General features: G+C 39.6%; 1 protein-coding gene and 1 long non-coding RNA gene across 3 annotated transcripts in view; one reads left to right on the forward strand and one right to left on the reverse strand.

Annotated features, from left to right (window-relative positions):
* Positions 1 to 4,892: 4,892 nt before the first annotated feature.
* On the reverse strand, positions 4,893 to 7,248 carry LOC122119519. The gene is made up of 2 exons (XR_006149587.1): positions 7,001 to 7,248; positions 4,893 to 5,394 (listed from the first exon to the last, which is right to left on the reverse strand). It is a non-coding gene; the product is annotated as an uncharacterized LOC122119519 (long non-coding RNA).
* A 9-nt stretch (positions 7,249 to 7,257) lies between these two features.
* The window catches only part of LOC122119496 (protoheme IX farnesyltransferase, mitochondrial), a 125,060-nt gene continuing 104,504 nt past the window's right edge, over positions 7,258 to 27,813 (forward strand). The window contains exons 1-4 of one of the 2 annotated variants that reach the window (XM_042693544.1): positions 7,306 to 7,385; positions 12,715 to 12,819; positions 13,134 to 13,267; positions 15,435 to 15,756. In XM_042693544.1, the coding sequence (XP_042549478.1) occupies positions 12,798 to 12,819; positions 13,134 to 13,267; positions 15,435 to 15,756 (478 nt within the window). In that variant the 5' untranslated portion in view covers positions 7,306 to 7,385; positions 12,715 to 12,797. Of the gene's footprint in view, positions 7,386 to 12,714; positions 12,820 to 13,133; positions 13,268 to 15,434; positions 15,757 to 27,813 lie in introns of both variants that reach the window. The other variant, XM_042693541.1, reaches the window with a different exon arrangement.

Consider the following 27,813-nt stretch of genomic DNA (forward strand, 5'->3'; position numbering starts at 1 on the left):
CTGGAGCAGCTGGGATTACAAGTGTGTATCACCATGCCTAGTTCTTCACTATTCTTGCCTAAATTTTTTTTAGAACCATTGTATTGATATTGTTATCTAGGCTTATGTTGTACCTATAAATTATGTTGGAGAGAATTAAATATTACCTGGACTAACATGGAAACATAGTGTTTCTTATTCAAATTTTTCATGTTCTTAGGGCAGAGTATTTAGTACTCAGAGTTTACTTCACTGTTTATTTACATTTTCCAGATTCCCCAGTGTTGTAGTTACATTGGGGCCATGACCCGATTTGACCAATGGGCTGTGAGTATAAAGGCTGCTTACCACTTCTGGCCAGAGGGAATCAAATTATTTGAAATTAAACACCTTTTTAAAGAACCATATAAAATTTGTGTGTGTGTGTGTGTAGTAGTAGTGTGTGTGTGTGTGTGTGTGTGTGTGTGCGCTAGTCTTGGGGTTTGAACTTAGGGCATGAACAATGTCCCTGGGATGATTTGCTCAAGGAATTTGAGGTATACCTCCACTTCTGGTTTTTTGATGGTTAACTGGAGATAAGAGTCTCGGCCTTTCCTGCCAATGCTGGCTTCAAACTTTGATCCTAAGATCTGTCTCCTGAGTAGCTAGGATTATAGCAGTGAGCCACAAGTACCCACCCAAGCCTGAATGTTGTTTTTCATTGTATATAAAATGTTCATAAAAATATCTATTTCTACTCTGGCAAAATGTTAGTAACAACAGTAATAATAGTGACTGAACTATTATGCAATACAAGAACACTACACTTGAATTACAGGGCTATATATATATATACAGTGTATATATATGTATATGAATATGTGTGTGTATATATATATATATATATATATACTGAGTATAACATACTTAACTCATCATTTTTTTCACAAATGTATTAATCCTCTAAAAATAGAAACCAAATGCCCTCATAGGGTCTCTTATGACCTTCAGTAAGTGATGAGTAAGTTGAAGGTTAAATATCTTGCTGATTGATGTTAGGCAAAATGAACCCCAAGATAAGGACTCAAATGGTTTTTCTTTCTTGTTATTGTTTCTAACATATTTTTAAGATGATTTCTTTGTTGCTTTGTATGTCCCTCCCCCAGGGTATAACCCCTGTTTTCACTGTATTTGATGTTGGTATAATTTGTGGAGGGGAAGGGAAAAAACAATTTGTTTAACTAGGGATACAGGTGGACCCATTGCAACAATGTGGGGAGGTGGGAGGACAGGGATGGGAAAGGGAAACAAAGGAGGAGGCTACAATGCTTGATAAGAAATGTACTCATTACCTTGCTCATCTAATTGTAACCCCTCTGTATGGTATTTTCACAATAAAAAAAACTTATTAATTAAAAAAAATCTTGCTCATACAGGTTATAAAGCTAGGAGCTTGGATAAATCCAGGCCAAGTTCTCAGCTCATGCTAGGAAGTGAACACTCTCTCCAGTTTTCATCTACTGTTAAACCAAAAGTTACTTAAGATGTACGTGAGCAGATTTGGTGTAAGCGCTCCACACCTTTTCTGTTTTGTTTGTAGTGATAGCTAAATGTGAAGCAATGCTTCAAGGCAGAACCCCCAACTACACCCATTTCTTTAAGTTTTTTTTTTTTTTTTAATCAACTTGAAAAGTGTCTTGCTTTTCTCAGCAAGCTTTCTGGACTTGAACTATTTCTGTTGCTTCCAGAAGTTTCTGTATGGTCACTTGTCCCCCACACCCTGGCTGTTCTGCTTCCTGATTCCAGAAGTTCTTATATACTATAGCCCAGTGGATACTACTCTGTTTTGAATGTAGATATGTTTTCATAAATGATTTGGGAAGGGAAAGGAGTGAAATGTGTAAGTACAAATGATTGTTTTAAACATTGGGTCCTTTTTACTCATGATATTTGGAAAACACTAAGTAGAATCCCAGATGTTAGTGAGAAAAAAGTTATCTTCTTCTTTTGACGCGACTTCATCCTCTGTAAGTGGAAGGGAGTAGTACTGAGGAGATTTATTTCCCCCATGGAAACTTTCCTTAGAAAATGGAAATCATTACAGTCAGTTTCAAATAATATTTTTTTCTCCAGTTGTGTAAATCACAAAGTGCTAGTCAGAGCTCATTTTCAGTCCTGCCCTTTGTGTCTCCCTTTCATTCCTGGATTTCAAACACCCATTCATGGATGAGATCTTATCTATGGAAAATTTCGGTTTTCATTGCCCTGGAGCTAACTGATATTAAATAAGGCTAATTTTTCATAAAGTTAAATTATCCAATTTAAACAGCTATCAGATTATATCCTCTTAATAATTTTTTGACGTGAAAATGTTCTTTTTATAAATGATTACATTAGATGGAAGCTTGCTTTGCTTTAAACACACTTACAATGTTAAAAGTTGGCAATCCTGTGTTGGTTTCAAAATTAGTTCTGAACTTTTTTCTTTATATATAATCCCAAACCCTACGAACCACCGGAATGTGTCTCCAAATAGTTTTTTCAATTAGTGGAATCGTTTCTGAGCCCTTGTGTTTGAGACTGCCTGCCTGTCCTGCTGAAAGACAAATTGTTAGTTATAATGATCTTAGCTTATAACTCTTCCCTCAGAACCCTGGGGAGTCATTTGGCACCTAACTGTGGCCGAGGGAAATGTCTGAGACCAACCCAAAGTTTTGTTCTCTTATTTCTGCTGAAGTGTTTTTTTTTCCCCCTCCAATTATACTTTTCCCTTTCTGAAGACATTGTATACATCTCTTCCACCAAGAGTGTGTGATGGCTGATGGCCAAAGACTAGATTCTAGCATTTCTCAAGTTCAAATCTAGTTTCTACTCTACGTACTACATCCCTGGATAGATTTGTGCTGACTTGCATATACTAGTACCTGTGAATGTGATCTCCAAGAGGAGAGGAACTCTACAAATGTAATTAAATTAAGGCAAGGCTGTTAAGAGAATCTAAACCAATACGACTGGTACCTTTCAAAAAGAGCTTCAATTTAGACATACACAACACAATGCAGAGATTGAAGTTTTGCTACCTCATGCCAAGGAATGCCTAGAGACTTAAGAGAATGGAGGACAGATACTCTCTTAGTGGCACTGGAGGGAGCACAAGAATCACAGGCAGTTCTAGCCTCCATAATGGCAACTATACACATCTGTTTCAAGTCACTCAGGTGTGGTACTTCATCACAGAAACCCTAGGAAATCAAGACAGGCAAATTTCTTTAATGTAATTAACAATCAGTTTAAATTTATGACTGTTGAGATTAGATATGATAGAACAATTTTTTAATTTTGAATGAGAACATAATTTTTAAAAACTTTATTAAGATGTTGTACAGAGGGGTTACGTGAGTAAGGCAATGAGTGCATTGCTTGTCGATCATTGTTACCCCTTCCCTTCCTTGTTGTTGTCCCACTATCCCTTCCCTCCCCACCTCCATCCCCTCTCCCCCTCCCTTCACCGCCCCAGAACAATTATTTTTAAAATATGGGTTTTATCTTCAACATAACCACAATAGTTATCTCTTCTGTATTTTTCTGTACTTTTGTAATTGTAATATGAGACTTGTTTCACTTAGTGGAGTGCCAGGTCTCTGGAATGGGAACTGTATGGTGTTCATACGCAGACTCACTAAATAGTGAAGTATATTGTAATTTAGATGGTGGGCCTGGTCTTAGTATCCTGGTCTATAAATACGGAAACTGAGGTTAAAGGAAATTGAACCCAAGTCAAGAAATGTAAATCCGCCTTTTTTTTTTTTTTTTTTTAAGTGAACTTCAATGACTTCACTGGTTTGATGAAATGAAATGGGAAATTTTAGACTACTATCAAAAAATTCCAGATGAGGACCCCGTAATACATAAAATATGGGAGATGGTCCAGCAGGATGATTAAGAACACATGCTTTGGCTAGACTCATGTAGATCACAGATATAATCCTAGATACGCAGGAGGTAGAGAGATTAGAAGATTATGGTTGAAGGCCAGCCTGGGCAGAGTTTGCAAGACCCTAACTGAACCAACAGCTGGATATAGGTCATCCACCTATCATACCAGCTATAAAGGAAGGGAGGATTGAGGTTTCAACCAGTCTGAGCAGAGAAAAATCTACAAGACTCCAATTCAACAGAAAATACTCACACCTGTCATTCCAACTACAGTGGGTAGTGTAAAATAAGAGAATCATAGTCTAGGCCAGTCGGGGCAAAAAGCAACACCATATCTCAAAAATAACCAGAGTTAAAAGAGCGGTGGATTATATGCCTAGCAATCATGAAGCCCTGAGTTCAATCCCAGTATTGCCCAAACTAAAAAAACAAATCTGCATTTTCACTTAAATACTTTAATACAAAAATACTATGCATCAGAGTCCATGTGACAAGTACATGAGATACAGCAGTTAGGAGTACTAAAGTGCTATACACTGTATTCTTCCAAGCATGCAATGACCTCATTATCTTCTGATGTTGTGTTAAAGGCAACACGCAGAGACAAAATGGCACATTGATGAGAATTAGTGACTTCAGAAAAGACACGAGTATATCCAAACTTTCCTAGCAGTTTAATGACCACTGTCCTAAAAATAGTTTACGTGGAATTCTGATTATTAATTTGCCTTTAGCAAGCCTCTTTGTACAGTGGAGTTCTTTTTTATTGTTCAAACATGTTACCACAATACACAAGAATTATTTTCTGAGTTCCTCAGAGTTAACAGAAACTGATTCTTAGTTCTTTTGGACTTGTTTGCTGTGCTTGGAACATCTCACCATATTCCTTAGGAGACTCCAAGATGCTGACGAGGAGACAAGGAAAGGACTGTTTTCCTAAGCCTGGAAACCAGACACTGACATCATCAAGAAGTAAACACGAGAAACAACACAGGAAATGAAACTATACAAATGGCTTTTATTTTGCATTATTTAAAGTATTGTAGATTTTGTTGTTGTTGTATTAGAAATAGCCACTGACCAGGAGTAGTGGTGGCACTTGGAAGCCTGCAACCTGGGCTGCAGAGATATCTCATCTCAAGAACAACAATGAACAACAGAGCTCCAGGTACTACGTTTCAATTTGCTCCATTTCTCTGCAGCATGGTATCCTTTTGGGATAGTTGAAATGATTCTAGTTGTTCGTCCACATCATCTATCCTCTGCAGGCCTTGTGCTATCACCGATTGTTTCAACCAGGATGCAAGGAGCAGGAAATTATATGGTATGGCAATATGTCTGAAATGTACAGTCCTGATGCAGTGCAGTGACTAACCGATTTTAAGAAACTGGCTGCTTTTTCCCATTCTGATCTCTTCTTCATGCATGAAAAGCATTGCTTGTCCACTGAGAGCTGCATGGCTGCTTCAACTCCAGGAATTACATTCTCAGCTCTGCTTCCTGAGAATAAAAGAGAAGGAAAGGAGTCTCATTTTTTAAACAATAAAACTATTCCCCAAACCTTGTGCAGATTTCTCCTTTACCTCTAGAGACAAAACTGGATAATATATCCACCCCCACTACAAGAAACTCAAGGAAAGTGAGTGTAGTGAAAGTATGAGATTGTACAGACCAACTTCAATCATGATTCCTCTCTTGGGACTAGGAGTTTTTGTCTCTTGGGTATATTCTTGGGACAGGAATTGCTCAGACATTATGGTAGCTTATGCTTAACTTACTGAAGAGAAACAGCTACCCTGTTTTCCAAAATGACCAAGCCATTTCATATTTCCACCAGCAGTATATATTAGGGATCCAATTCATTCACATCTTCACCCACGTTTGCTATTACAGTGTGTGTATAGTGGTATCACCTTGATTTTTTTGTTGTTGTTGTTGGTTGTGGGGCTTTAACTCAGGGCCTGGGCACTGTCCCTGAGTCTCTCTGTGCTCAAGGCTAGTCCTCTACCAATTGAGCTACCGCACCACCTCCGTTTTTTGAGTGGTTGACTGGAGACTAGAGTTTCATAGGGACTTTTCTGCCCAGGCTGACTTCGACCCTCAGGTCCCAGCCGGCTGAGTAGGTAGGCACTGGCACCCAGCTCATCTTGAAATTTTTACAGCATGAATTTTAAGAGACAAATACAATAAGGTGGGAGAAAATGCTGAATCTGTATGTCTAGAGTCAAAGTTCTATTGCTTGAAATAGTAAGTCACTCAACAAACTTCTTTAGTCTTTGATATACATGACATATATATATATATAGAGAGAGAGAGAGAAAAAGAGAGAGAGAGAGAGAGAGAGAGAGATGCTTGAGGCCTGAAAGTCCTACTATTCTACAATAACCAAAAAGAAGATTTGCCTATGGTATTTTATAAGGGAAGCTGGCCAGGAAAGGTAAGACTAATTAAGCCAGATACTTGCAAAGTAGAAGCAAAACTTGTACACGTGGCCAGACTCCAAATCCCAGAACGTGCATTTTTGTTTTGTACGCCTAACTTTACGCTGGTTATTTTGGAGCATTTCACAAAACGGGTTGTTTTGCGACTATCCCAGACCTTTCCCCTATGTCTGTGCGACAGCAGGCTGAATGAAGTGTGTGGTAAGCAGGCTCGGCAGTGGCAGTGATGCGAAATGCGTTAGGGTACTTCTTTCTTTTCACATGAAGGTGCTGTGGGCCAACAGTGACGGAATGTGTGCCTGGCCTAGGCTGCGCACTACCATTCTCTTCTCCGCTCTCAGCCTTGCTTGTTGATGGGGGGGAAAAAAAATCCAGCCACTGAGAAACAAGCTGCCAACCCTGAAGCCTTGAACGCAACTAACACGGAAGTGTCCCTTGGAGCCTGCAGTATTGACACCCCAGACTCTTGATCTAGGGGAACCCTAGCAGAGACGGATGATGGAAGGCGTAGGAGCCATGCAGCACCAGCTTGAGCAACCCTGAGGGTCATGAATAACCTGCTGCTCTGCTCTTCTGTGGCAGGGGCTCACTCGTTTTGCAGACCTGACCCTTCACCCTCCCCACGAACGTGGCCACTGCTCATGCGCGCGGGCCCGAGGACTTACGTGACTGCCACCGGGACACGCTCCCTGGCTTGGGCCTCCGGGGGGGTGCACGAGTTCAAGTTCACCCGGGCTCCCACGTGACAACGAGCCCCGCACCCACGCGGAAGGCCGGCCGGCGGAGGCCTGGCCGTGGGAACCAGCCGCCGGGGCCGCGACCCTGCGATTCAACAACCGATCGCACCGCCAGCCACCGCGCGCTTCCCTCCCGCCGGAAGTGCCGGGCCGGAAGTCCCGCCTCCACCAGGGCGGGGCGGGAGCGCAAGATGGCGGCGCCCTGTAGCGGGTGAAGGGAGCGGACTCGGGTTTTCCCTCCCTGGGGAGCGGCCGGACGGGTGCACCATGGCGGCATCCCCTCGCTCTCTGTCCTCACGCCTCCTCCTGACAGGTACTGTACCCGCCTCGGGTGAGACTTCGGGAACATTCTCCGCTTTTTGCCACGTGGGAGGCCCTAGTTCCGGCTGGCTGCAACCTTGGGAGCCCTTGGTGAGGTCGGCTAGTGACCCGTGCTGGAAAGTGACCTTTGGGGTCCGCTGGACCCGAGGGACCCCGGAGCGGGGAAGGTGGGGGCCACACTGTCACCCCGCTTCCCTGAGGGTTTGGGTGTAGCTGGTGCTTTTCCCAGACTTGAGGTTCTTGAAGCTGGAGCAGAGGGCAGAGTATATGGGAGCTGAGGAAGAGAGCAGAATTAGGCCTTCCTTAGCCCTCCATAAGCTTCCTGGTTCGTGAGAACCCCAGGTACCGACCACTGGCCTGTGGTCGCAGCCTTCTTTCTGTGCAGACTCGAGTCCCCTTCTGACTTTTGACTTTGTACCAGCATCATGATCCGTCATATAAAATCCTCCTAGAAGCACCGTTGACAAACATATGTCCCAGCTTGAATGCTGCTTCCTGTCCCTTACTTAGCAAGGTCTCCTTTCAAATGTCACCTATTCAGAGAGGCCTACCTTGAGCACTCTATCCAGAATGGATCCCCTAATCCCTCTCTTTTTACATCATCCTCTTTGTTTTCTCTAATCTTGGTTAGCACTAACATTAGTGTGTGTTTGTTCCAACTAGAATATATGCTTTGTGAGGGTAGGGACAGTGGTTTGTCTTTCTGGTTCACCTTTATATCCAGTGTCTAATACCTGGTGTACATGATAAGCTCCAAATAATGATTTGTGAGTAAATGAAATTTGTCCTCATAGTTAATTGCTTCCAGTATTTTGGGATGCTTACTAATGGCTAGATAGGGAATGTGTTAGTGTGATCCATATTAGAGACCAGACAGTAGAAACCAGAAACTGCCTTTTTATTACATCCAGTACATTTTCAGGTCTCACCTAAGCATACAAACTTTCTGCAGGTGTCTGGCATAAAGAAATTTCTTTCTCCTTGTCTCCCTCTGTCCCTCCCTTCTCTTTTCCTCCCTCCATTCCTTTTCTTATTTATTTTTTTTATTAGTATACATTAGGTACCGGGAGGGGATTTCATTGTGACATTCCCATGCATTATATATATATATGTGTGTGTGTATATATATATATATATATATATATACACACACACACACACACACACACACACACACACACAGTCAATCTCACCCTGTTACTCTACCTCTTCCCCTTCCTAAAACAGTTTCAGCAGGCGTCATTGTTCTCGTTTCATAGATACAAGCAATCTACTTTAAATATCATTTTCTTTTTTGTACTAATGTTATTTTACAGGACCTATTCTGGTTCTGTGATCTTAGGACTTTTCTTGATTTCACTATCTATAAAAGGAGGTAATTAAAGTAGATGGTCTCAAATCTCCCTCTCATTTCATAAAATAGGGCAGAGTGCAGAAGAGAGTATAGATGAAACAGTGTTGTTTGGTAATCTTTGAAGCTGGGGGGATAAGTAACAGGAGGGGGCCCATTGTACACTTTTGTTTTTACACATAACTGCAATTTTCCTTAATGAAAAGGTTTTCTAAAGGACTATTGAGGGGTTTCTTTTTCAAGTCACTTTTTTGTTACCTTTTTACCTTTCCTGACTATGAATATTCTTTGGTTCTGCCCCTAGACACTTATGTCCAAGAGCTTATCCCTTCCTTGTGCTTGATTTATCTCCTCTGTATGGAGGCCAAGTCTCCAATGTGTATCCCTCAGACCTACTGTTTTTCTGCTTTTCCACTTTGTTTTCAACTCTGTATAACACAGTCCCACTTAACTGCTCTGAATTTTCTTGTACTAGTTGATTGACTGCCTGTGACCAGTATATTACTGGATCAGTCTTTGCCATTGTGGAATAGTTAGCTTACTTTCTGGAACTGAACATAATCACCAAGAAGTCTACTAATAAGTGGTCTATGTGACTGACTGTGATTCACTTGTAAGATCCACTAAGAGTGTTCGATGGGAAGAGGGCAGAGAAGGTCAATGCTAAATATCTATTGTATGTCTGATTTTGCCTATACAAGCTCAAAGTATTTTTATTTCCACTAAATAAATTACAGACTTTTCAATCAATTCGTCTTACCTGATTGGAAAATCTTTACGTACGTGCTCCATTGATAATAGTGAATAGTGTTTACTGCCTTGCTTTCAATTTTTAGCGTCTCTGTTGCAAATCCTGCATATCTTAAAACAGTGTGGAGCCTGGTGCCCATGGCTCATGCTTGTAATCGTAGCTACTCGGGGCTGAGGTATGAGGATTTTGGTTCGAGGTCAACATGGGCAAGAAAGTCCATGAGACTCTTAACTCCAGTTAACCAGCAGCAAGCTGGAAGTAGAGCTGTGGCTAAGTGATAGAACACTAGCTTTGAGCACAAAAGCTCAGGGACAGTGCCCAGGCTCTGAGTTCAAGCCCCAAGTCTGGCATGAAAAGAAAGAAAGGAAAGAAGGATGTTACGTTTGTTTACCCAGAACTGAAAATCTTTCACTTAATAAGAAGTAATTCATGGAAATGTGGTATTTTAACTAAAGGACATGTTTTCATCTGTCACAAGTGTAGTTTCCAAGCTTTTTGTTTGTTACTTTTTAATTATCACTATAAAATCTCACTTTGATTAGAGCTACAATAAAGTTAAAAAACTGCCACTCTGGGTAGGAGATGATGATGGTATGGATGAGGGTGGAACTTAAAAAAGATAAGGACAAACATTTGAGCTGTGTTCCAGGTGGAGTTAACAGGACTGTAGGTGGTTATTTGAGTGGAAGTGAGAAGGAAAGGGAGAGGAATTCAAGCTCATATTTTTAAAATTGTTTTGCTTCAACAAATGGGCAAATGGCAGCATGGTTTAAGAGTTGGTAGGCAAGGGTATATAGAGGAGAACAAGAGTTCTATTTGAGGGCCGAGGTAATGTTAAGTGGCAAAGTACATCCTAAGTACATGCAGGGCCCTGGGATTGATCCCTAGCACCATAAACAAATGACTGAATGAAAAGAAAGACTTCTGAAATATGTTATGTTACCAGGACTCTTATGTGTTCAATAGAGTTATCAAGTAAATAGCTAAACATGTTATTTATTTCTTTGAGGAGCTAGAGAAGAGAATTCTGTAGAACACAACTTAAAATGTCTTTAAATGTGAAATAGTAGAAATTTTATGGAAACACACTGCAAGACTTCCTTTGCATTAATGAAAGTTTGAAATTTCTCCTAAATCTTAATTTCTACTGATCATGTCATCCTTTGACTTCTGTTAAATACTTGTGCTGTTTAACCTAGCATTCTTTTCTATAATGTTTGTTAATGTCTTTAAAAAAACAAGATAATGGCATGTATGTTCAAATATACTAAATATTATTATTACTGAGCTTTTATAAGATTTTGGGGGGGGGAGGTGGTCCGGTCATGGGGCCTGAACTCTGGGCCTGGGTGCTGTCCCTCAGCTCTTCAGCTCAAGGCTAGTGCTCTACCACTTGAGCCACAGCGCCACTTGCGGCTTTTTTCTTTTTTGCTTATGTGGTGCTGAAGAATCGAACCCAGGGCCTCAGGCATGCAAGGCAAGCGCTCTACCACTGAGCCACCTTCCCAGCCCTTTATAAGATTTTTTGTAAGATTTTGTAATGTGTTCTATTCAGTTTTCTATTTGAATAAAAATTTTAAGATACAAAAAAAAATCTGAAAGATTTTCCAGGGTGTTTCCAAGACAAACATATCTTCATGTATTTGGAAAATAAACATGTCACCATTAACTGTAATTTGTAGCTATGATTTCAGTGAAGAAGTGACTTACTTGTAGTCTGAGATAATTTCCATAGATTTCAGGGTGCAATTGTAGTTCTTTTCAGCTCAGGAAAGACTGTGTGGTTATCTAGTAATACAACATCATTTCATTTTATTACATGGGAAGCATTCTGCTAGCTGCTGGAGCAGAAATAAGTAAAGGACATGGCCAAGAATGTCACCAGGAAATTTAAACCTAATGATAGTAGAAACTGGAAACAGTTTGCGTTAAAATAGTACAAAGGACATAGGAGAAAGGGTAAAATAGTTGAAAGATACTTTGGATTTATGGCAGGCAGAAACAGATTGCAACCAAGGAAACAACATAAAGAACACTAACTTGTTCAATGTGATGTGTTCAGTGGAAGGTCATGAAACATCATTACTCTGTAGAATTGTTGGTTTGGGTGTGTGCAGGTAATGTATTCTGACTTCAGGAAGAAAAGTAAGGGTTGACTCTGTGGAATGTAGATTGAGAAAGGAAATTACTGAAGGCAAGTTGTCTGGCTTGACTGCTATTTACTGTTAACTGCAGTCCATGTAACCACTGGGGACCATAGGGGCTTGTATCAGTGGGAATGAAGAAAAGTAGGTAGATTTGACCTATATTTCAGAATGACTTGACTTGTTAATTGTTAGTGATAAAGAAGGAATTTCTAGGGGCTGGGAAGGTAGCTCAGTGGTAGAATCCTTGACTTGCAAGCATGAGGCCCTGGGTTTGATTCCTCAGCACCACAGAAGCAAAAAAGGATGGAAGTGGCACTGTGGCTCAAGTGGTAGAGCGCTAACCTTGAGCTGAATAGCTGAGGGACAGCGCCCAGGCCCAGGCCCCACAACCAACCAAAATAAAACCAATTTTTTTTTTTTTAAAGGGAAGAATTTCTTGTGATCCCCACATCTACAATAAGGAGGAGAGATAAGAGGAAGAATTAAGAATTAGACATACTGTTTTCCATTCACATGAGATACCAAGTGCACTTGAACATAGGCCTAATTCCTCTGGAGAAATGAGTTGATGAGTTGACCATTAGCAAATCCCCATTTGCTCAAGGATAATACTTAGTGTTTGGAAGAGTGGGAAGACAACTACCTAGAAGCAACGGACATAGAGAGATGAGGTTCTGCCAAAAACTGGGAAGCACAGCAGAGAATCAGGAACCTTTAGTGTGTTGGGAACCATGGAGAAGGGACTTTGCACACATTGTGAAATACGTGAATAGGGTGAGGCCGGAGGTAGACGCTTTGACTTTATTGATGGAAGGTTTAGTCAAGTGAGTAAAGGCTATAGTTTGAAACAACAAAAGTAGTTTATTACTCACTAGATTGACAGGGTCTTGCTTCACTGAGAATTCTTTCCTTCTTCCCCTTAATTGCCTTATGCTACATTAGTAAAATATCAATGTGAAACATAGCTGCACTTTAGTTTACTGGAATTCTTTGAGTAAAGTTGTGCTTTTTATTTTTTATTTCTTAAAAAAGTGACAACTGGCTGTTTTACTTTTTTTTTTTTTGTATAAAGATGTACAATGTGGTCATTTCAGCTCATAAGATAACAAAGGAAAATGCTGTGCAAGTGGCAATCTCCTTGAATCCTCCAGAAGAATGGTGCTGCCTTACACAATAAGTAAGAATGATAGGTTGTTCACAAATGTGATTCATGTAATTTCAGTGCTCTCCCTGTCACATAGAGCAGCTTTGGGTAGGTAGAGATAATCATTTGATGATATTAGAATAATCATATTTAAAAATGGTAGCCATACAATGCTCGTGCATTTGCTGAGAAGTTAAAAAAATTATGAATGAGATGCTGAGAAAATAAAACCTTATATCCCTAAACCTGCAAAGTGGCTATTGCTTTAACATGGTAAAATTATAAGAGGATTTCAATTTAGGAGCTGCATTCATTGTTTTAACACCTTTTCCTCCCCCCTGTCCCAGGTCGGGCAGGAGGATGTATGTGGTATCTGGAGAGAAGAGCTGTACAGGCACCCCCACGCAAGTTCATGCGACTGTTCAGAAATGCTAGTAAGGAATGGATTACATTTCAACACTTTCGCTTCCTGAAGCGCCTGGTATGTTGACAAGACCATCTTTATTCTCATGCTTTCTGCCTTTGTTTTTCTCTGTATGAGAGAGTTTCAGAAATTCCTATTGGAAGAGAAGTTTTGAGAAGGATTGTTTGAACAAGACTTTTATTTAGTGTCCTCTCAAGTTTATCCAACACTTTAATCTCTTGTTTTCATTAATCCTAACTGAAACCAGAGTAATTCTGGCATTTGAGGTTAAAAATAGGATCTTGAACTTATTGATTAAGTTTGGAGAAAGATTGAAAACTGCTGGCACATTTTGACTACGCTAAAATTAGGAAAAGCTGAACTTTTATGACACATCTTTTTAAATTCTTTGAAGTTCTTAGAAATATATCCGAATTACGGAAATAATTGCTTTAACCGCCTGACCCTTTGTTTTCTTAAATCTGTGGTGCATTTAAAACTCTTTAATATATGTATGCACTTCTGAGTAGACTCAAATACATTTTTGTAATTTGCTAGGCATTTATTTTATTTTCTTTTTAAATAATGAACTTTGATCAAGTTCACTACTTCGATTACTCTTTCTTCTCCCAATAGCTCAACCTTCTTTAGTACTGTATCTGTGTTGGCTCTATGATATTATAAGCAACACCATAACTTTCTCCTGATTACCAGCGAGGACATTTGCCATTCATAAGTAGACAAGGGTCAAAGTATGGTAAGATAACTGAAAATTCATCATTTTTAGTGTCAGCGTGAAAGAACAGCAAACTCATGATCCAGTGTCCTATTTGACATTTCTTGCTCACCTTTTTTTAGCTTAAAATCTTAAAAATTCTGTATGTTACTCAAATAATAAAAAAAAAAAATGGGATGCTGAGTGCCAGGGGCTTACGCCTGTAATTCTAGTTACTCAGGAGGCTGAGATCTGAGGATCGAGGTTCAAAGCCAGCCCAGGCAAGAGAGGCCATGGAACTTTTATCTCCAATAAACCACTCAGAAAACTGGAAGTGGCACTGTGGCTTAAGTGGTAGAGCACTTGCCTTGAGCTGAAGAGCTGAGGGACAGAGTCCAGACCCAGAATTCAAGCCCCCCAACCGACAAAAAAAAAAAAAAAGGGTATATAGGAAAAAAGTCAAATCTGTATAGAGTGTGTGTGTGTGTGTGTGTGTGTGTGTGTGTGTGTGCGCGCTTAATGTAAGCAGGTTTTGGAAATCATGTCAGTAATGAAAAAGGCATTTACATAGTTTTCAGCCAAGGTAACTTCCCCTCCCCAGGGCATCTATAATTGAGTTATCCATTCCTTGTTGAATTAGAGACTTGGTTTTCTTATCTAAAAATTAATTAATTAATTTAATTAAAGAATAATTAAAGCTTGTTTTCTTTCACAACTGTTACAATTAAAGAAGATATACGTTATCTAAATCATATGCTCATAGTATTCATAGTAGTTATTAATTTTTTCTAGTAAATGGTAGAAACTGTCTGACTCAAAACCCATGTTCTTTCTTGTGCCCCTGTGCTTTGACATGACTTAGTCCTGGATTGTGTGCTACCACTGAGTCCGCTCAGCACTCAGTAACTCAGATGACTTTAGCCCTTGATTAGAGAAACCTTTTTGTTTATATTTGTAGTATTGAACCTCCAGGGGAATTAATGTGGAGGAGATAATTTAAATATAGATTTGTCAACTGAGTACCAGTGGCTCACACCTGTTATTCTAATTATTCAAGAGGCTGAGGATCATGGTTCAAAGCCATCCGGGGCAGGAAAGTCTGTGAGACTCTTATCTCCAATGAACCAACAAAAAGTTGAAAGTGGAGCTGTGGTTCCAATGTAAAAGTTCAGGGACAGGGCCCAGGCCTGTTTCAATCCCCAGAAACAGTATGCGTGTGTGCATATGCATGCGCGTGCACACACACACACACAGAGTTATCTTCTTTTTAAAGAACATTAAAATATTACATTCCTAAGATTTTTTTAAACTAACTGGATTTTAACTTAATTTAAAACATTGTCAAGGCATTAATATCCATGTCTTTTGATACAGTGATTTCTGTATCATAAACACTGTACCTGCTACACTGTAGGAAAATCTTTTCTGGTGCTCTTTAAGTACCATAAAAATGAGACTGATGGCAGATGTTAATGAACAATTGAAGAACATTGTGTGCCTTAGTCACGTTGATTTTGTTTGTTTGTTTAGTATGTCACACAGCTGCACTCAAGCCTCAACCAGCAAGTAAAACCAAAGCCAGAAGCAGTGGTTTCTCCTTTCCTTGAAAATACATCCTCGGTTGAAGCCAAAGCAGAAATGGAGGCAATGAGAGCTCATTCACCTCCTGGGCTGACTTTGCCCCTCAAGCCAAGGGGAGAGGAATTGGTAGAAGTAGCATGTGCCTCAGTGGTGGAGAGCCCCATAGACGTGGGTGAAACCACAAAAGAAGAGAAGCAGTGGACAGAGATGAAGCTGCGTATGGATGATCTGCCTGGAGCGTTGGCGCGGCTCTCCAAAATCAAGCTCACAGGTACTTTTCTTTTATTCTGATACTTTACTTTTAGTTACATCCAAAACTAATTTTATTTACTGGCCTCCAGAGAATAATTTGAAATGGTAGACTTTCAGTACTTTTGTTCTCCTTGCTTTAATTATGATTCCAGTTTTCTGAATACTATTTACACAGAATTGTAAGTAGTATCACACTGTAAGTGTTGTACTAAAATTAATCTCACTTTCATTTGCAATTAAAATTGGTTGTTTATCTTGCATATTTTCTTGTTTTTTATACCTGCTGTACTGTTACTTGTTTACCTTGTTTTGTTTTGTTTTGTGCTGGTCCTGGGGCTTGAACTCAAGATCTGGGTGCTATCCCTGAGCTTTTTCTGCTCAAGGCTAATACTCACCCACTTGAGCCACAGCTCCACTTCTGGATTTTGGTGGTTAATTGGAGGTAAGAATCTCATGGGCTTTTCTGCCCCAGCTGGTTTCAAACTATGATCCTCAGATCTCAGCCTCTTGAGTAAATAGGTTTACAGGCATGAGCCACGCTCAGCTGGCTGTCTGCTGTACTATCAAAATGCAGTACTTGTAATCTAGAGCAAGTAGAATTCAACTACTGAGCTTGGTGTGACAATGCTGGCCACTGAGACTTGAGGCTCATTTCTTGTTTTATCCCCTTGTCACTGAAAAGAGATTTGAAACTAAGGGTTTTTTTTTTTTTTAATTCTTTTTGATAATTCCAGCATGCCATATCAAATTTTATTGCAGACAGCTGGGTAGTAGGCCATAATTATGTCATTTGTATGTGATCACCACTTTGAGTCAAGCAAAGCATTATCATGATGTCATCTCATGGCTAGACTTTGACATAGCTTGGTCTGTGCATTTGCAAAGTATATCTAGGTCATTCTGTAAAAGGCTTGCTTTTCTTCTTGGATGACAGTAAAGAGGCAGAATGAAATGAATGAATGATCAAATTGAACTAGGTACTTTTTGATAAGGGAAAGTGGTAAATAATATTACTGGGTCGAATGAAGAAATGAGTCTAGGAGGCTTTTGAGAAAAGAAGGAATAGTTTTGTTCATTTGTCTTTTAAGTGGGTTGAGCCCAGAGATCCATCATAAAAGGAGGTAAACCAGACAATTCTAAATTCACTTAAAATCTCTGTGTGTGTGTGTGTGTGTGTGTGTGTGTGTGTGTGTGTGTGTGTGTGTGCACTGGCAGCAGGGGTGAAGCAATGAAGTTTGCTGAAGATGGTGATGGCTCTTAGTAAGGCCTGCATAGTGTAATGAAATAATGGTCCTGATTCTATGTTATATCCTTAGAAACATCTTCATACTAGATGGTGGGGAAGTACAAACACATCCCATTTTTTAAAAGTTACTCTTTCTGTCATTTGCATAAGTGGTCTGAGTACCAGGATGTTTCCATGTTAAGAATGGACATATATAAGATATTGTCCAAGAAATGAGCCCTATCATTCTGTAGGCATAGAAATAGACCTTGCCATCAGAAAGATCTTTGGGTGTGCCATCATTTAACACATCTAGTCTGCAGATTAGCTGTCCTTTTACCTAGCCTGTCAGTAGTGCCAGCATTCTTTACTCCCATCTGGTGAGAAACCTCTTTGCCCTCATTCTCCCTTTTATTGCTAATCAAACATCAGAGTTAACCTTGAGAATCTTTGTAATGCTGTAAGATTGGCCTTCTTATCTCCATGTCTGTAACTGCTATCCTGGTTTTGACCCAAAATAAGCAGGGGCCACTGTTTTTTGCAACATCTCTTACTGTTCCTCCTGTCTTCCCATGGTTCCCCCCCCCCCCCCCCACCATAGTTCATACTGCTCAGAGCTGCCAGATTGACTTCCACAAAATATAGTTTCTGGTTGTTTTTCCTGTCCTGCACAAGAGTACTGTTTCTACATATTGTTTCCTGCTTCTGTTCTAGCTGGTTCTAAAAGAATACTGGAATCTTAACTGATCAAATTCTTCCCTGGAATCATGCCTTCCTTCTTTTCCCTGGCCTGCCACCTCAGTGGAGGCCAGTTCTTCTGCCCACCGTACTTGTTTCCCTGCCTTCATGGGAGACTTAACTGCCCATTTCACAGTCACGCTGGTCCTCATAGGATCGCTCAACTACACCTGCTTTTGGGCTTCAATCTTGAGTTCAGGTCCTGGCTGTGACACCCATTAGCCTCTGAGACTTTAGGCAGTTCCTTAATCTTGTTGAGATAATTTCCACCTCTGTAAAGTAAGAAAACTAATAAATCATTTAAGACTTAAATTACATAATGTGTCAAAAGCACCCCACAGCATAGCTGACTTGGGAGACACTAAAAACTTTCCAAATAATCTGCAGATAAATACATAATAGTCTGTTCTGCATATATATATATATAGATAGATAGATAGATAGATACATATATATATATATAATTTTTTCTTCCTGTGTGGGTTGTAGAGGTGAATGAGTATTCACCAGGCAGGCAGGGAAGATGAGGATGAGGAGGGGAGCAGTGAGCATGGGAAGAAGCCTTTGCAGAGGCAGAGAAGCGTGATTGGTCCTGACATGTGCACAGAGCTGAGACTGAGATTAGCACAGTTTGACTTGAGCACGTAGGAAAGGTCCTTGAAGAGTTGGCAGGGATTGCGAATATCATGATGAAGAGTTGGGCTGTTATAACTCAGTAAGGGAAAGTACTGGAATATCCCTTAAAGCATATGATCGCTATGTTTTGTCAAATGCCTTAATTATTGTTAAATTTGTATGGGCTTATTATAAAAAAATTCAAATACTAAGAAGCATATATCTTAAACTGGGAAAAATACTAAAAAATTTGCTGATGGATATTAATTGTATAAAGTAATGGGTTTCTTTTTTTTGGCAGTACTAAGATTTGAACTCTGGACCTTGCCCTTGTTAGGCAGGCTGTCTACCACTTGAACCATGCCCCAGACCCCCCCCCCCCTTATTTTTCCATTATGTTTCTGACCATGGACTATAAGCCTCCTATATCTGTGCCTTCCTCTCATCTAGGATCACAGGTGTGTGCTACCATGCTGGCTTACTTTTTAAGATGTAGTCTCACTGTCTTTTTTTGCCTGGACTAACCTTGAACCTTTCCAGTCTCCATCCCCTCAGTAACTGGGATTGTAGGTACTACCATGCCAGGCTAAATAATGGGTTTCGTTATTAATTTTCATGCATTTCACTCTGTTATCCCCATCCTTCTTTCCTGCTGGTTCAAGTTCTTTCCAAAGAGTTCTTCTACTTCCATGACTTTTGCTTTTCAGATCTGGATTTCACATATGAGAGAAAGCATGACATTTCTCCTTTTGACTATGGCTTATTAACATGATGATCTCTTGTTCTGTCCATAGGACATCTTGTTGTGGCATAGGACATCATTTCATTCTTTTAGGGCCAAATAGTATTCTATCGTTCATGTAGCCTATATTTTCATCATTCATTCACTGATGGGTGACTACGCTGGCTCCACAGCATGCATGGCTGTTGTGAATAGGGCCACAATAAACTGACGTAGACTGACTTAGACTACTTTGGATATATGCCCAATATGCCAGGTCATAGGGCAGTTATATTTAGTTACTATTTCAATAAAAATACCCTTTCTGTAAAACTTCTGCTTAAAATGTAGGCTTTTTTTATGTATACATATGCAGATATAGATATTACTTTCTTTAACAGAAATAGGATCATGGTAGTGTATTCTGTGTGTGTGTGTGTGTATACGTGTGCACACGTGCATACATCTATATATGTTCCTACAACTTGTCATTTTCCTATTACCTTGTAGTTTTCACTGACAATATTAAGTCACTGGATACAGGTAAATATTTATCTGTCTTGGAAAGCAGTCATGTGATAATTTTTATGCAGGTAAGTCTTTGTATGCTTACATGAATTTGTAGAATGAAGGTTTAGAATTGAAAATGTTGTAATTTTTGATAAGTCAGCCAGTTTGTTCCTAAAGAGTAATCCAGCATAATTGATACCCCATTTAATAGTAACAATGAAAACTGTTTACAAAATGGGTGTTCACTAGGTTCCTGCTTGTGCATTCCACTGATTTTGCCAATTTGATTGCTGAAAATGATTTTGTGTCAGTTCTCATTGTTTATCTTTTGGTAGGATTTAGCATCTTTTTTATTGTAGAAGTACTGTACAGAGGGGTTACAGTTACATGACTAAGGTAATGAGTACATTTCCTATGGAGCATTGTTACCCCCTCCTTTGTTTTTCCCTTTCTATCCCTTCCCTCCCCAACTCCTCCCTCCCCATACCCCCAAGATGTAAAGTTCGTTTTCAACATAGTGTATTGTACATCTCAGTGTTACAGTGGGTCAGCCTGTATCCTTATTTCAGCATTTTGTTATTTCCCTCCCTCCCCAAATTAGAAAAATGTATGTACAAGATGCAGGGTTAGCATCTTTTTTAAAAAAGCTTTTGATTTATTGAATTTTTCTTATGTTATTTACCTTATATCCTTAGTTGTTACTTAATGATTTTTAATAATTAATCACAGAATATGTTTAAAACATCCAACAACTTGCCTGACACATGGTAAGTAAAGAAAGCTTAGTTTCAAGTAATTATAGAAAATAAAGAAAATTCTCTTTTCACCCATCATCTTCCTAACATATTTTTTCCATGTTTTCTTTTTCCTTTGTAACATTTTGTTGCTTTGCTTTAGCCTACTAAAATCTAGCTTTCTTTTATTCTTTTCCATGCAAAGAAAAGTTTCACTGTCTAATGGTGATAAAAGACTTCATTCAAATTTTTTCATGAGATTTTAAAATCTGCCTTCAGTCTCTCAGGTTTTGGAATCAGCTGGAATGTGTTTCAATACAAGCAGAGGTACTGCTTAAGAAAACTGCTGTGGCTGGGCACTGGTGGCTCACGCCTGTAATCGTAGCCACTCAGGAGGCTGAGATCTGAGGATCGCGGTTCGAAGCCAGCCCGGGCAGGAAAGTCCGTGAGACTCTTATCTTCAATAAACCATTAGAAAACCAGAAGTGGTACTGTGGCTCAGGCGGTAGAGTGCTCACCTTGAGCTGAAGAGCACAGGGACAGTGCTCAAGCCCAGAGTTCAAGCCCCACGACCGACCAAAAAGGGAAAAAAAAAAAAAGAAAGAAAGAAAACTGCTGTGGCATAAAATTGTGTACTACTGTTGAACAAGGGACACCTGGGTTTTGCAAATAAAGTTTTATTGGAAACTAACACTCCTACTTGTTCAATGCTGGTATCATGTTCTAGTGATGTAACTGAGTGATTATTATGAAAACTTTATGGCCTGGGAAGCCTGAACTATCTTTCCCTGTATAGAAGTTTAGAATGATGGTAGACAAATATGCTGGCTGGCTGTGTAATCACTTGAGGCTTCATGAGACTGGTGAAAGAAAGAGGAGGGAGGGAGGGGAGAGAGAGAGAGAGAAACAGAAAAAGAGAGATTAAGAGGGGGAGAGAGCGAGAGAGAGAAGAGAGAGCGCACCTTGTACAAGTGCAGTAAAGTGCTGAGAAGTCACATGCACATGAAGTTGCAAAGAGTTCCGATACTTTCAAGTGAAGAAGTTCTTTTTCTCCATAGTTATTATCCTCAAAAAAAAAAAACCTCCTATCCAGCTCCCTAGGAAAGCATTGTGCCAAAATCCTTGCACTCAGATCATGGCTCTTGTTAGCTGTGACCCTGAGCAAGTTCTGTATTTTCTCAGGTCCTCAGTTAATCCATCTATAAACTAGGCATAATAATAATGACACACTACATGGGGTTGTTTTGAGTTAATATTGGCAATTTACATGCCTACTACATGTTAAGAGCTGTACATAAAGTTTCTTGAAAAATAAATATGGTACTTGGTTCCTCTATTTGTGTGTCATGTGTGTCTTTGTGTGTGTGTGCACGTGTGCACACATGTGCGCATGCACGCTCGTGTGCCAGTGTGTCAGTGTGTGTGCCAGTGCCAGTAATAGTGTTTGAACTTCATGACCTGAGCATTGTCCTTAGCTTTTTCTGCTCAGGGATAGTACTCTGTCACTTGAATCACAGCTGTTCTCTGGCTTTTTGTTGACTCATTGAAGATAAGAGTCTCATGGACTTTCCTGTCCTGGCAGGTTTTGAACCTCAATTCCAGATCTCAGCCTCCTGAGTAGCTGTGATCAGTCCCCCCGTAGGCATTTGAGTTTGGTGGTCCTGCTCTAGTGGAAGCTCCAGGATGCTGGTATGGATAACTGGGTGAATGACAGTGTTGAGAAAAATGGAAAGTGAGTTGTCACTTGTATGTCCACTGCACAGGTGGAATAACACGAGTCAGTGTATGGAGCTAGCAAAGCCGAGGGTCAGGGTCGAGACTTTGGGGTATACTTCTTTTAAGTCTTGGGTAATGTCTTTAATGGAACCTGCAAAGAAATAAATGGCCAGAAGGAAAACCTGTAAACAGTTCCCTTGCAGAAGCCAAAAGAGTAGAGCCAATTATAAAGCAATTAATTGATTCACTCTGTCAAATGCTAGAGACCTGCTAGGAATCCTGGCTAGAAAGAGTTAGTGGGATTTATTTTGGCAGTTAGGAAGTCAGAGTTGCCTGGTTGCTAAATCAGGAAATAATGATCAGTGTATTCTCTTCTTAGAGTCTTACATGAGCTGTTTTAAATAATTCATTTCATTTTTAGAAGTTTTTTCTCATGAATAAACATTAGGAGCAGACTGATTTAAGATCCATCCTTCTTTCTTTTATCCGGGCTATTGTTATATTCCTTTTCTTTTTATGTGGCCTATATTATTGTATATCTGAATTGGCATTCCAGATGTAAGGTCTAATATTTAAAACACAGTGTCTAAAATCTTAAACATTTATTAAATTAATCATTTAATATGACATACTGTGTGCACAGTCATCTCAGATGTCATCCTGGGAAGGAACCCTCATGGCATGCTTAATGAAACGGCAGTCTGTGGCAAGTGTCCCCAGGGATTCAAGTCCTCTCCAGGCCTGGGACAGGACTCAGAGGTCTGCGTAGTTGACAGTCACACCAGATTCTGATGCAGGTGGTCTTGGACACACTTTGAATAGCTGAAGGAGGCAGAACAAGGCAGTCAGAATAGCCTCAGACCTGGTGGTCTGGCTGGGTGTGGAGAGAACTGAGAGCAGAGCAGTGGTAGGACCTTGGTGGCCAGAAAGGCAGCTGGTGGGACTCTGGACCACACAGGAGAGCCGTGCAAAAGGAAAGGCGCACCAAGGAAAAACAGGAACCGCAGCCTTACCTGTAGCCAAGCACAGAAAAATCCCAAGGAAGTAAGTAACCCCTCATGTGATTTTATTTATGCATGTCCTAGGTTTCTGGATGAACTAATTAAATTAAAGTCATTTCCTTCTGCTTATTCCATTTAAAGAAGCAGCACCCTTTGAGTGACTCTTACCCTCTGATCCGACCTTTGACCTCCCTCTCTATTCATTTATTACTTGAATTCATACATCTTGGAGTCGGCAGGATTTTTTTTTTTTTTTTTTGAAGAAAACCCCTGGTATCTGTTGATTGGTTTCTTTTGCATTTTTAACATCTTCTGTAATTCATATATAGGTGATAATGGCCAGGCAGACCTATCTGGGAGTAAATGATCACTTTTACAGAACTAGTGTTTCCTTGCTGTCCTTTATAGCTGTGATATGCCAGGGGTAATTAACTGTGGAATAAGTAGGGGGCCTTGTAGCGATTATATTTATATTTCTCCTGTAGGATAGCACTGTAGCCATAGCCTTGGGGGTCTGGCCAGGATATGGCCCCCGTGTGCGAATGTCATTTAAAGATTGTTTTTTTGTAAAGGGAAATAAGACTGAGCTTATAAAGAAGGATTAATGTGTCTCCCTTGAGTTCCTCTTGCCAATGGAGATATTTACAATATGTTTTTGGAGTTTGTTGCATAGACCACACTAGGGTGAGGAAATTTTATTTGGATTAGGATCATAAGAGATTTTAGTGACTCAACTGAGTTTATATTTAATATAAGTCAGTAAAAAGCAGGGTTTTTTTTTTCCCTGAGTAACATCTGTGCTGAAAAGTTACAGCATATTTCCCAAGACCAGAATAGTAAAATAGGTTGTTGATTGGAGCCAATAGATTATGCTGCTGATAGGGCCGACATAAAAATATTAATCTATCAATGTATAAATTTTTTTTCTCTCCTAGAGTCTAGAATGCTGCTTTTACTAAAATGAAAGAAAGAGAAAAGAAAAGCAGGAACTGAGGGTGTGAATTGACTTTAGATTGTTTCTATAATTTTAAAAAGTTGACTTACTGTAATCTTTGGTATTAGCTATCTGTCAAGCTGTCTATCATGTTTATATAAGAATACTAATTGGAAAATCATGATAATCAGTTCAAGTTTAATTTATATTTTGAAAAAATTTAGTAATAATACATTTAGTAAGTCTTATTATAGCTTTATTTATTGTAAAATTTGTCGGAAGATAGCTACTTTCACACACAAAAAGCACATTGGCAACAATAGAGGAGAGAGGGGAAAAAAAGCTAAATTGAGAATGGACTCAGCTACCTGCAAGTTGAACTTTGAAAAACAGTGACTTAAAATGTAAAATGTTTGTTTTTCTTTTCTTTTCTTTTTTGAGGTTCTTTTTAAAAAAATTTATTCTATTGTTAAGATGTGGCTTACAGTTACATAAGTAAGGTAATGAGTACATTTCTTGTAGAGCATTGTTACCCCTTCAGGGAAGGAATAGTAGGAGAAAAAAAATTTGGGGGGGGCGGGGGTCCAGTCGTGGGGCCTGAATTCTGGTCCTGGGCGCTGTCCCTCAGCTCAAGGCTAGCGCTCTACCACTTGAGCCACAGCGCCACTTCTGGTTTTTTCTTTTTGTTTATGTGGAATCGAACCCAGGGCCTCAGGCATGCAAGGCAAGTGCTCTACCACTGAGCCACCTTCCCAGCCCAAAAGTTTGTTTTTCTTAAGCACCAAGGATTCTGACATTGGAACATTAGAGCTAGTGCTTCAGGATATCACCAAGGTACCTGGTACTTTTTTTTTCTGTTTCCTATTAGCTTGTGGCATTTGACCATCTCAAGGTCAAACAGGGTGGCTTCCATATCCCTGTCATCAGTTGTGTTCTAGATAGAAGGAAAGGGTCAAGTAGAGAAGAAAGCTTTTGATAGGAACTTCTATGTCTCATTGGCCAGATGTGTACAATATGGCTGCCTCCAGCTGTTGCAAAATATGGCATAATTCTTACATCCATCTTGACTTTGTTTTTTGGATGGTACTAGAGATTTGAGCCAGGGACTAGCATGTGCTCTACCACTTGAGCTACACCCAACCCGCTCTTTTGGAATTTGTTTTTGTTTGTATTTGTTTGGTTTTGGGATTATGTCTCACTAATTTTGCCTAGACTGACTTTAAACTCTTTGTCCTCCTGCCTCTTTCTCTCAAGTGCTGAGATTCATTTTAAAAGCTCAGACATCTGAAATCCAATATAGACAATGCTAACAATAGTCTACTTCTTTGTGTCCTAATTGTCCCCACTCAGCTGTCTGATTATGCAGTGCATCTTCTTCTTGGAAGGAGGGAAAGCTGCTTACCTCTTCCCTGCCTAGCTTTCCCAAAAGTAAATAAAATACCACTCTTGAGTCTGGTCTTTTGAGTACCGCTGCACACATGCCCTTCAAACATAGTCTGTTCAAGTGGAGACTGATTAGCTACTTGACTTTCACTTTTCCAGCAGTGGGTCTGTATCTCTGCTGCTAGGTGGTAGTTTTCCCTTTACCTCTTGATCAGATGCACATCTTCAGAGTGCATTTGCCTTGAGAAATACTAGTAGATGGTAGAACTCATCTAAGCCTGGTGACAGCCTTGACCAATGTTCAACATGTCAACTTTACTTTCTATTACTCTTTTTTTTAAAAACCTCGGTGCCTCCCACTTGCTAGACAGGAGATCTACTACTTGACCCATGCCCTCATTCTTTGTTAAAGCTTTAGTTATTTTCTGGGTAGAGTCTCATGTTTTTGCCTAGGGCTGACCTCAGACTTGGACTTACTCCCTGCTGATCCTCTTATTGTTGTGTGGACACCATAGAGTGCTGTTCCAGACAAACTAAAGTGAAAGTCCTGTCACTGGGTCATAGAATCTTGCCAGACCACCCCTGGGTATGTGATCCACTGCTCATGGAAATATGGTTAGGAGCCTAATAGAAGTTAATAGGAATAATAGGTAGGAATAACTGAAAACTATCTAAAACAAGTGACATTATAGGCCATTTGTTGTCTTTTGTAGTTTTTGTCTGCTTTTTACAGTATATCTTTCCCTTGTGTTCATTGTCCTGAAGTTGTAATCTGCCTCTTCTCCTTTTCTCTTAAAGTTCATCAAATTAGTGAAAACTGAAGTCCTTGAAGCTCAGAGGGCTCCTTAGAGTCTTTGCTTTGCATTCTTCTCAATTATGTAGTCTCTGGCTAACAATTTTTTTCCATATATCTGATGTTCGTTCGAACATGAAATCCTGTTAGGCTTGGCAAAGGACAATTGATGTCCAGGTTTACCTAAAGGGACAGCTACATCTGTCAAGGAATTCTTTCATTCCTTAGTCATCTAAAAAAAAAAAAAAAAAAAAATTCTAGAAGGTTCTTGCTCTCAACAGCTGTTATAAAACTTTCCTTACTAGGAATAAATGCAAACTCAGTGAAGAAGAGGAGGATACAGTATAGGAGAGCGCTTGCCTAGCCCTGCATGCTCATGGCCCTTCATCTTTAGTTCTAAAATATGAACTAATTAATGAATGAAAATAAGAGAAATACATACACTAAAGAAAGTATGGAAATGTTAATACGTACATGTATTTAGGTCCATTGAGTTGGTCCATTTCACTAAACTTTTATGTGTTTTGTGTGAGGCATAAACTACTATCAAAATCAGAATAATGCTTAAAATGAAGAATTAAGGTTAATTCTTTGATATTTTAGATGCTTTTCCTGAAATACTTGCTCTGTGGACAGTCAGACGAACTGCATTATTTCATTAAGAACTGCACAATTAGCAAGTCCTTCTTGCCAAACTCATTTCAGGAGACATGCTTTTACTTCCCCTGGAAAGTTTCATCCGTTTGAGTTTAAGAGGCATTAATTTTATAGAAAAGGTTTTTACTTTATTGAAAGGTTGTAAATTTCCATTGTATCTCAAAGAAAGGAATGTTATAAAAAGCATTGGTTATTGAAGCATTAGTTATAGGGAAAGTATATTGGGGAAAAATAGACCAAAATAGCACTACAAAACAGAAAGGGTCTTAGGTTCAAGGAAAGTAATTGAAAGAACCATCAGAGCATCTCACATAGTGTTGCATAATGAGCTTAATATAAACAGCGTTTATGTATTTATTGGAACTTCATTGGCCTTTTTCTGAATGTTGACTGTAAATGCATACCAAATGCCTCCTGGTGAATTGCTTTGATAACTGCTCTTAACTGTTTCATTTTGGCATCAGAGTTGCTCAGTAAATTTGAAGTTATGAGGTTTAATTTGATTCTGGGACTTTCAGATCAGCCGTGATCATTAAGTACATAGGGAAACAAAACAAAACAGGAAGCCCTCCTTACAAGTTCTGCAGCTGTGTTACTTTAAATCTCTCTATTTAAAAAGTGTTACTTTAAGTCTCTATAATAAAGTGTTATCTTCTTCGCAGAAGTGGTTATAGTTTATAGTTTGTTACTCCTGGCTGATATCCTTTAATGTGGCTGAGAGAAAAACAATGCCGTCTCTCATCAATTGACTTTTCATCTGAATTTAATGATAAGCACAAGTATTACCACCTCCTTTGATACATATGTTGGCATTAGAAGGTTCACAGAATGCTGCCAGCCTGTGAAGCCTAAAGAACTCACTTAAATGAAAAATTCAACTATTTGAAGCTTAATGTGTTAATAGAAAATGAAGGCACAGATGGATCTCATAAGAATAGGCATTTAGTTAAAAATGCACTCCTAGCCAGGCACCCAGCAGGTGGTTCACACTTGTAATCTTTGCTACTCTGGAGGCTGAGATCAGAGGATTAGGGTTCAAAGCCAGCCCA

The sequence above is a fragment of the Dipodomys spectabilis genome, unplaced genomic scaffold (genome assembly GCF_019054845.1).
Source record: "Dipodomys spectabilis isolate Male_0828 unplaced genomic scaffold, ASM1905484v1 ptg000004l, whole genome shotgun sequence".
NCBI lineage: Eukaryota > Metazoa > Chordata > Mammalia > Rodentia > Heteromyidae > Dipodomys > Dipodomys spectabilis.